Below are 9,314 nucleotides of genomic sequence, written 5' to 3'. Positions count from 1 at the left end.
TGCCTCTATTCGACCCCAAACCAACGAGGAAGTCTGCTCCAGTGTTGAGAGCGGTTGTATAAAACCAATTGGTATGTCAAGCAAAGCTCTTCACCGTGCCAGGCCGCTCGTAATTTCTATTCAGTTCGACTCGCCATAAATGTGGCGTCTAAACTGTCCGTAAAATAGCTTTAAGGAGAGGCAGCAGTGAGAAAAGCTCTCTCTCTCTCTCCTGATTGCTCTCTCGTTTATGCGACTGACTTTCAAGGCATCAAGTTGCTTTCTTATTTCATTCTGTGAAGTAGATCACAGAGGGAAGTGACTTGTGGCCTAAATCTGTCATCAGCTCACTGTTGTAAAGCTGTTTCTCTGCAGGATCATTCCTCTGACTCTGGCTATGGGCAGTAAAATATATTGGTATTCAATGTCAGTTGAAAAGGACCTGAAGCAAGTAAAAAAATCTTTTTTTTATTAAAACAAACACTTTGACCTTCACTAAGACAGTCCATGACATAGACAACAAGATGATAAAGCATCATATTTATTGCTCTGCAACATTCTCCAAATAATGTTTCATTTAACAAATGTGTATAAAAATACATTATCAAGCCATCCACTTGCCACTGTACGTGCACTCTATAAATTAAAAGTTTCCATTATCATAATTAGATTCCAAATACATGATAGATCACCATATGGAGATCATCACATCAGTATGTGTGGTTCTGTTACCACGGTGATGAAACATCAGCGCACATACTTTACCATAATATTAATAATAGCTTTTTGTCTGCTATATTCAGAGAGGATAGGGTAAAAAATAGATGGCTGCAAAGTAGTTAGAGTAGGGATATACACACCACTGATTATCACATCATTTATATGTCTCCCACATCAAATATGCCTGTACATTCATGAAGGGGCGGTGATTTCTGTTAGCAAAAAGGCACCATAACTAAAAGATAATCTCATCCTGAATTTAAAATGTTACCTCTACATTCTGAAAATTAAATCCTTGAAGTAAGCGTATGGGGACAGATCACCCTAAAACAGTTCAGATTGTGGTTCCCTTTTACGTAGTGACTACATATGACTTCATTCAGCCCTTTATTTCAAAAACAATATTTTATTAGAACGAGAACGGTTCTGTGGGTTACCTGTGATTTTCAGGCTAGTGGTGATATATCAGACAGAGTATTGTTTCTGATAGAATCATCTCGAGGTTCAAGCTGTACTTTGTCAAAATGAGATAGAAATGGAAAACTTCATAAATATGCTGCTTATAAATCAAGGATATTGCGTGAAAATGACAATCCCTTTGCAGAGGGTGACTAGTAAGTTGTATGTACATTTTATTAGTATTTTTATTTAACCTTTATTTAACTAGGCAAGTAGGTTAAGAACAAATTCTTATTTACAATGACAGCCAAACCCGGACGACACTGGGCCAATTGTGCGCCGCCCTATGGGACTCCCAATCATGGCCGGTTGTGATACAGTTGTGTAAAAGCAAAACTAAATGTAGAACGCAATGCGATTGGGGGAAAAAAAAAAGATCTCTTAACAATATAAGCTTATATCCATGGTTGGAACCTGAACGTCTGGTTAGACTTTTCCCACAAGGCCCTCTGCTGCCATCCGTCCACTGAAGATGACATCATTGACCGAGACACCATCATAAGAGGACCCAGCCAGACTAAGGGGTAGATTGTGGTCTCTGATGTACTGTCTCATATTTTCTGTTGATAGAAAAACCAAGCCCAAATCAATAGATATTCACAGTAGATAGGTATATTAAAAAAACTAAACCTATTTTTCGATACAGGGCACAGAGATCAGAGATACCCAGCACAAAAGCAAAAGTCAAATCTATTAAATGAAGACTGTCCTCATCTTACCAAGTCGTTTCCAGTGTCCAAGGTAATATTGAGGAATGCAGTCCTAGAGAAGATAAATTACATATTAAGACAACAATTATATTAGCTGTCCTGATCCCAGACCTGTATGAGCTAAAGCCGTCGCTTATCTATCATCGTAATGCCAAGGAGTTGGCTAAGCACATACAGACCTGGAACCAGATGACAAATGGTGGAGGACATTAAAACTAAGAGTGACTGGACAGGAAAGCAGGCACTCAGATCACATTTATGGAAGATAGCAGTGAAAGATGAATCCATCCTGTCAACAAATTTAAAAAATAGGACATTTGTTCCACTACAGTGTCAGTTCGGAAGTGATTATCGCGTTGTCTATCTATACAGACCATACCATTCAAATTCAACTCTTTGTCTTGCTCAAAACTTCCTGCTATCTCTGCTGCTTGGTTGTTGGTTGACATGGGAGCAAAGAGAGATAACACAAATGGAAAAGGATTTGTTGGTGCTGATGAAATAAATTACAAGACCATCTGAGCATACAACAGGGGGAATGACTTGGTGCAAGGGAAACATCTGGATTTGAGCTAGAATCAGGGAGACGCAGCACTATGAATACTGATGTAGCTGACTTGGGGTAGTGCGTGTCTGTGAAGATGTGTGTGTAGGAGTAGGGGAGGAGGATCTAATATCCCAGTGCCTCTCTCCATCCTGCCTATCTAGTTCCATAGAAGGAAAGAGGGAGAAAGACCAATACAGAAACAGAGAGGAGCCATCCATCTGGTGAGATAGTGATCATCATCAGGCTTGTTGATCTGTTTGCTCCAGTCTTGCTCCCCTGGCACAGGGCTAAGTTATGACATAGTGGAGCTCAACTGAATACATCGGTGGTTGGTTCAAATACTAACTGAATCCAGGGCCCAATGAGGACCTCTGGTGACACATAGTGGTTAATGAATGACATTGAACAAGAGGCGGCCTTTGATTCAAGTCTCTTGAAACAAACAAACACACACACACACACACACACACACACACCTTACCTTGAGTAATGCAACGATGCTCCAGATAGGTGGTGTGGTAACGCCCAGGTGTGATGTCACAGCCTGGGTAGCCCTATCCAGGAGGAGCTGCTCAGTCACTTTCTCTGGATTCCCAAACACTTCCTGGAACCAGGCCCCACCCATCATCACCTAGGGAACACAGACAGTACACACACAGCGGATTAAAATCATCAAAGCTTGATGATGAGTTGGTTATTTTAATCAGCTGTGTACTGCTAGGGCAAAAACCAAAGCGTACACCCAGGGGAGGCCCCAAGACTGGGTTTGGGAAACCCTGATTTAGAAAACTGTCTGTCTGCCTGCCAGCCAGCTTAATAATAAATGAATCAAACATCCTTTGTCCTAAAGGACCTATAAGGCCATCAGTGAAGAAATGGAACTACATTCCAACAACAGCCTTGTTCAGGGCTACTGAGTTGAAGTCCCACAGATGGCTGCACCATATTTGCCTTGGCCAGCAGCTTGTCTGTTTGCATAAACTGACGTGTCTAGAGAAACAGGCATCTGCCCAGTAAACAAATAATGTCTTAAGAAGGTGAGGAGGAACATCAATAATGGAGTGACATATGCTGTAGAAGTCAAGTCACATGGCACCAGAGGCTATTTGCAGTTAGTTATACAGTATGTCTTCCACACCAGGGTATTCCAAACAGAAACTCCCTCCACAACCTCCCTGTGACATGACCCAATAAGCCTAAATGAGGATGGGGCTGGACTGTGTAAGGGACATGGGGATCTGTCATCCTCACGTCTAAAGCATGAATCATTTATGCTGAGCGTAATCCTGTATATCTTGATGGGTTCCACATGGAAGGTTGGTCCCTGCCATGCTGTGCATTATTAACATAGGAAAGTATTCTTGCAAGGCCTATAACACACACATTATGTAATTGTTTGTGTATGAGAGAGAGTATAGTACATATATATTGTGTGTCTCTTACTGTTAGTCTGGTGGTGTGTCCTCCAGTGCGGTTGTGCTGGGGGAAGGGCACAGAGTCATAGACCACCCCTAGGAGACCTCTGTCTTCTGAGGATGGCACCAGGTGGCCAAAGCCCTGAGGCCACACAAGACAACACTCATATTAGATACACACACATTCTGAAACACACGCATACCCATACAAAATAACAGAGAATCTTCTAAAACAAATTGCTTCATTCTCATTGAGTGTTCTCACAGTGACAGGCAGGACGGAACCCTCGTACTCCAGGTTTACCACGGCAACGGTCACTGTGGCGATCTCCTGTAGCTGCTGTGACAGGGGCTGTGCAGCAGAGGGCAGTGCTGAGGCCAGAGCTAAAACAACATACACTCACAACTGAAGACCAACACCACACAGGCTTCCAGGTCCACAGGCAGAATGGCAGGGACTGAATTTAGAGTCACTGTTTGAAGTTAAAATATGTAGGTTCAGAGGTCAAGTTTAGTAAAAGTTAATTTACCTTTTGCGGGTAGAGCAGAAATGATATGATCAGCTTTGATGGTGCCGACCTCCAGTTGAATCTTTGTTAAAAAATCAATTCCACAGACATCAGTTGATTAATTTACTCAATTTAATAAACAACTTAAAAATGCATATACAGTGGGGCAAAAAAGTATTTAGTCAGCCACCAATTGTGCAAGTTCTCCCACTTAAAAAGATGAGAGAGGCCTGTAATTTGCATCATAGGTACACTTCAACTATGACAGACAAAATGAGGAAAGAAATCCAGAAAATCACATTGTAGGATTTTTAATGAATTTATTTGCAAATTATGGTGGAAAATAAGTATTTGGTCAATAGCAAAAGTTTATCTCAATACTTTGTTATATACCCTTTGTTGGCAATGACAGAGGTCAAATGTTTTCTGTAAGTCTTCACAAGGTTTTCACACACTGTTGCTGGTATTTTGGCCCATTCCTCCATGCAGATCTCCTCTAGAGCGGTGATGTTTTGGGGCTGTTGCTGGGCAAAACGGACTTTCAACTCCCTCCAAAGATTTTCTATGGGGTTGAGATCTGGAGACTGGCTAGGCCACTCCAGGACCTTGAAATGCTTCTTACGAAGCCACTCCTTCGTTGCCCGGGCGGTGTGTTTGGGATCATTGTCATGCTGAAAGACCCAAACACGTTTCATCTTCAATGCCCTTGCTGATGGAAGGTTTTCACTCAAAATATCACGATACATGGCCCCATTCATTCTTTCCTTTACAAGGATCAGTCGTCCTGGTCCCTTTGCAGAAAAACAGCCCCAAAGAATGATGTTTCCACCCCCATGCTTCACAGTAGGTATGGTGTTCTTTGGATGCAACTCAGCATTCTTTGTCCTCCCAAACACAAAGAGTTGAGTTTTTACCAAAAAGTTATATTTTGGTTTCATCTGACCATATGACATTCTCCCAATCTTCTTCTGGATCATCCAAATGCTCTCTAGCAAACTTCAGACAGGCCTGGACACATCTGGCACTGCAGGATTTGAGTCCCTGGCGGCGTAGTGTGTTACTGATGGTAGGCTTTGTTACTTTGGTCCCAGCTCTCTGCAGGTTATTCACTAGGTCCCCCCCGTGTGGTTCTGGGATTTTTGCTCACCGTTCTTGTGATCATTTTGACCCCACGGGGTGAGATCTTGCGTGGAGCCCCAGATTGAGGAAGATTATCAGTGGTCTTGTATGTCTTCCATTTCCTAATAATTGCTCCCACAGCTGATTTCTTCAAACGAAGCTGCTTACCTATTGCAGATTGTCTTCCCAGCCTGGTGCAGGTCTACAATTTTGTTTCTGGTGTCCTTTGACAGCTCTTTGGTCTTGGCCATAGTGGAGTTTGGAGTGTGACTGTTTGAGGTTGTGGACAGGTGTCTTTTATACTGATAACAAGTTCAAACAGGTGCCATTAGTACAGGTAACGAGTGGAGGACAGAGGAGCCTCTTAAAGAAGAAGTTACACGTCTGTGAGAGCCAGAAATCTTGCTTGTTTGTAGGTGACCAAATACTTATTTTCCACCATAATTTGCAAATAAATTAAAAATCCTACAATGTGATTTTCTGGATTTTTTTCTCCTCATTTTGTCTGTCATAGTTGAAGTGTACCTATGATGAAAATTACAGGCCTCATCTTTTTAAGTGGGAGAACATGCACAATTGGTGGCTGACTAAATACTTTTTTGCCCCACTGTACCACCACAACTCCAGTGCAATGGCAGTACACATACATGTGTCCCAACCCCCAGGTCTCCAGCAGTCTCACCTCCCAGCCGGTGCCATTAGTACTTAGCCCCATCACAGGGGTGTCTTTGTGCACCTCTACACGTCCCCCATTCCTCATCCTCTCCTCCAGGGCTTCTGGAAGGTTCTGTAAGCCCCTCTTCAGTGACCACTGGGCCCAGTTCTCCTGAGCGGCCCTCTTGGCCAGAGTAGAGGGGGGTACGTCTGGATCAGGGCCTGGGGTGACAGTCACACTTGTTATTCATCTACTCATTTAGACAGGTCAGCAATAGGACTGTTATGGGGACCTTTTAGACTCTTAAAATTACTATGTAGATTCGGTGTGGTGGCGGACTCTCTCTCACCTGAACCCAGCAACATCCCCAGGACGATGGAACCTCTGGCCTTCTCTGCGTTGTAGAGTGGCGGGAGACAAGAGCGCACACTCAGCTTCCTGCAGTCCCCTGCAAACACTCCCCTGCACAGGCTGTCGATGGCAATGTCTGCAAGCTGCAGAGGGAAGAGGAGCATACTGTCACTCTGAACTGATGTGGAAGTTGTCTGGACATCATTTAGGGTCTTTTTTAACATCATCACACCTCAGTGCCCATCCTTCTCGACACGAAGGAATGAACAGACTCATCCTCCTCCTTTCCTCTGCTGATCAGTATCTCCTTCAGTACGCTCTGGACCAGAGGACGAGAGAACGGAGGGACTGTACGCACTACTCCACTGGATGGAGGGAGAGAGAGGGACAGAGGGTGACTGACTACCTACAGTTGATTCATTTCACCATGTTGTGAATGCATGAACATAGCTGTTTGTGTCTAACATGGTACTATTTTATCACTCATCCTTACCCCCCCCTTACCCTAAGCTAGAAGGCATCTTGTGTAGCTGGCCTCCCACGTAGAGGTAACGGTTCTTAGAGGCCACGTGATCATAGGTGACTGGGAGGACCTCGCTCTCCAGCCCCAACTCTTCCACCTGTAGAAAACAGACTTAGATTTTTACCTACTCACTCACACACACACACACACACACACACTTCACAGTGCCTACCATGTTGAGTGTGTTTCGTCCCACGGCTCCTGCAGGTCGAATCCCTCTGGGTCCATGTTCAAACACAGCTCCATCCTCCCTACGAGTTGAGCTTAGCCAGCCTCCGAACCGTCCAGCCCTCTCCAGCAGCACTATCTACACAGACAGACAATGTTGTACCTGTGCAGGGCCTAGTGGGAATCTCATAATAGTGTAATAACAGCTTAATTACAGTATGTTTGGCCTTACAGTAGAGATGTAGTCTACCTGCATGCAGCATATGTGGAGATAGTTGTGGTAATGATATTTACCTTGGAGACCTGGGGGCTCTTGCTGAGGTGGAAGCAGGCTGACAGGCCCCCGATCCCCCCTCCCAGGACAGCCACTGTCTTCTGCATTTAGCCCTACGATGCCCAGCTCTGTGCAATGGGACAGAACAGGGCTGTAGTGTCTATTCTGTACCAGACAAATGGCATTAAGAGCAACTGAGCAAGCCAAGTCATCTTAGTTGAAACTTCGGTGAAGGGACCAAGCTTGGCTTTGGTTAACGAGGGGGGAAACAAGGACAGCTGCACACTATCAGACCGGTAACTGTCAAGTGGCCTGGCCAAGCCTACTTGACCCCATGAGGAAGTGTTTATGAAGATGAGCTTCCCCACAAGGTGATGCAGTGACAAGGATTTGTGGAATTCAGCTATGACTACATCGATTCGCTCAAGGTCAATAAAAGTGTAATTGTTAAACACTTACCTTGTACCCATGTTTGTCCTCTGTAGTTCTGTGCCTGTTCGCTGAAATCCATACATTTTAATAAAACGTTCATTAAATACAACCACCAACCGTTTCCTATTTTCTGTTGCTCTAAAATGGTATGTCATGTGCCAATTGAATCTCAGATTAGGCAGGATAATGTACGTTTTAGAGCAATCTTTGAACAATAGAACATTTGGAAATGGTCAGTGGTTGTATTTGACAAACGTTTTGGTAAAAAGTATGGACAAAGTACCCAACTACAGAGGACAAACATAGGTACAAGGTAAGTGTTTCAGAATTTACATTTTTGGCAGAATCGATGTAGTCAGTGACTGACTTCCACAAAGCCTGGTCCCTGCTCAACTCCATTGGTGGAGATAATCATAAACTTCCTTCACCACGGAGTTGAGTTTAGTTAGCTACATGGGCCCGTTACTAAAACGATATGACGGTGTCTCTCACTCATCAAACAGATGACTGACAGAGTTGTAGCACATGTCTCCCACTAATCTGAGTGGAGAAGGAGGGTTGGGTCTGGGTGGTGGCCCCTGATAAGATGACATAATGACAGTCCCTTTTAATCTGCTGTCTGGAGACTCAGAGAGACAAGAGAAATGTACCTTTGAAATAAATACTTTTTTGGACAGTCAGTGACAGTTTTCACTCGGGAAACAGTTGAGCATATGTTTAGCAGTAGCTGGATACAGCAATAGCCTAAATACAGCTAGCTTGAAGATTATATTTTTATTGTGAACACTTTTTAAAATAATGTTTTACTTTTAAAAAAAATGTTGAACTCTTCTTGAACTGCACTGTTGGTTAAGGGCTTGTAAGTAAGCATTTCACGGTAAGGTCTACACTTGTATTCGGCGTATGTGACAAAGTTTGATTTGCTAGCTATTTATCTAGTTTGATAAGTAAGGCCAGTGAACGTGCAAAGGCATGATGCCAAATTACACTAGGGGCCAAAGGCAGTCATTCGGTTGTGTGCAGTTTTACTGTAAATTGACAATACACCGGCAATATATCTAATTCTACAAAGTAACGTTAGTTGTTTTGAAGGAGTCTTCGCTCACAACACCGGTTGTCAGGTGTTATCCAATGCATTCAAAATAAACGTAAACGTTGTTAGCCGGTTAGCAAGCAACACAACTGGGGAAAAGTGTAGCATACGTTGCAATGGAAGGCACAACTTCACGAGAGGTAAACAGACATATCGATATGCTTATTGGAATAAATGTAGAAATGTCTAGAATTTACCTTTTGCGGTCTAAAGTTGGAGTCACGACTCATATGAACCTCCGTGACATAACGTTGATGACAGAGGACTTCGTCGCTGCTTTGAACAACCAATTACAATCACCGATTTCGTCTTTTTTGCTGGAAATCCTTTGCTTGTTCTTTCTGTTTTCTGTATGGCTGC

At 43.4% G+C, this 9,314-nt stretch overlaps 1 protein-coding gene across 1 annotated transcript; it reads right to left on the bottom strand.

Moving 5' to 3' along the window:
• Positions 1–504: 504 nt before the first annotated feature.
• Positions 505–9,274, bottom strand: ppox (protoporphyrinogen oxidase). Its single transcript, XM_024392265.2, has 13 exons — positions 9,152–9,274; positions 7,450–7,557; positions 7,160–7,294; positions 6,969–7,084; positions 6,697–6,829; positions 6,463–6,607; positions 6,141–6,334; positions 4,361–4,421; positions 4,096–4,214; positions 3,859–3,972; positions 2,897–3,046; positions 1,878–1,920; positions 505–1,718 (listed from the first exon to the last, which is right to left on the bottom strand). The coding sequence occupies exons 2-13, from the start codon at positions 7,534–7,536 to the stop codon at positions 1,585–1,587; spliced, it is 1,431 nt and encodes a 476-aa protein (XP_024248033.2). The 5' UTR covers positions 7,537–7,557; positions 9,152–9,274; the 3' UTR covers positions 505–1,584.
• Positions 9,275–9,314: the final 40 nt, after the last annotated feature.

This window comes from Oncorhynchus tshawytscha, linkage group LG03 (assembly GCF_018296145.1).
Source record: "Oncorhynchus tshawytscha isolate Ot180627B linkage group LG03, Otsh_v2.0, whole genome shotgun sequence".
NCBI lineage: Eukaryota > Metazoa > Chordata > Actinopteri > Salmoniformes > Salmonidae > Oncorhynchus > Oncorhynchus tshawytscha.
The sequence above is the reverse complement of the archived record's forward strand: the minus strand, read 5'-3'. Positions and strand labels throughout refer to the sequence as shown.

Bases quoted from the DNA above. Each gene is read 5' to 3' on its own strand.
- ppox (XM_024392265.2), bottom strand. From the start codon at position 7,536: ATGCAGAAGACAGTGGCTGTCCTGGGAGGGGGGATCGGGGGCCTGTCA. The intron at 3,973-4,095 runs GTGAGAACACTC...GTGTGGCCTCAG, and splicing joins GTTCCGTCCTGCCTGTCACT to GGCTTTGGCCACCTGGTGCC. The intron at 3,047-3,858 runs GTAAGAGACACA...TGTGTTCCCTAG, and splicing joins GACACACCACCAGACTAACA to GTGATGATGGGTGGGGCCTG.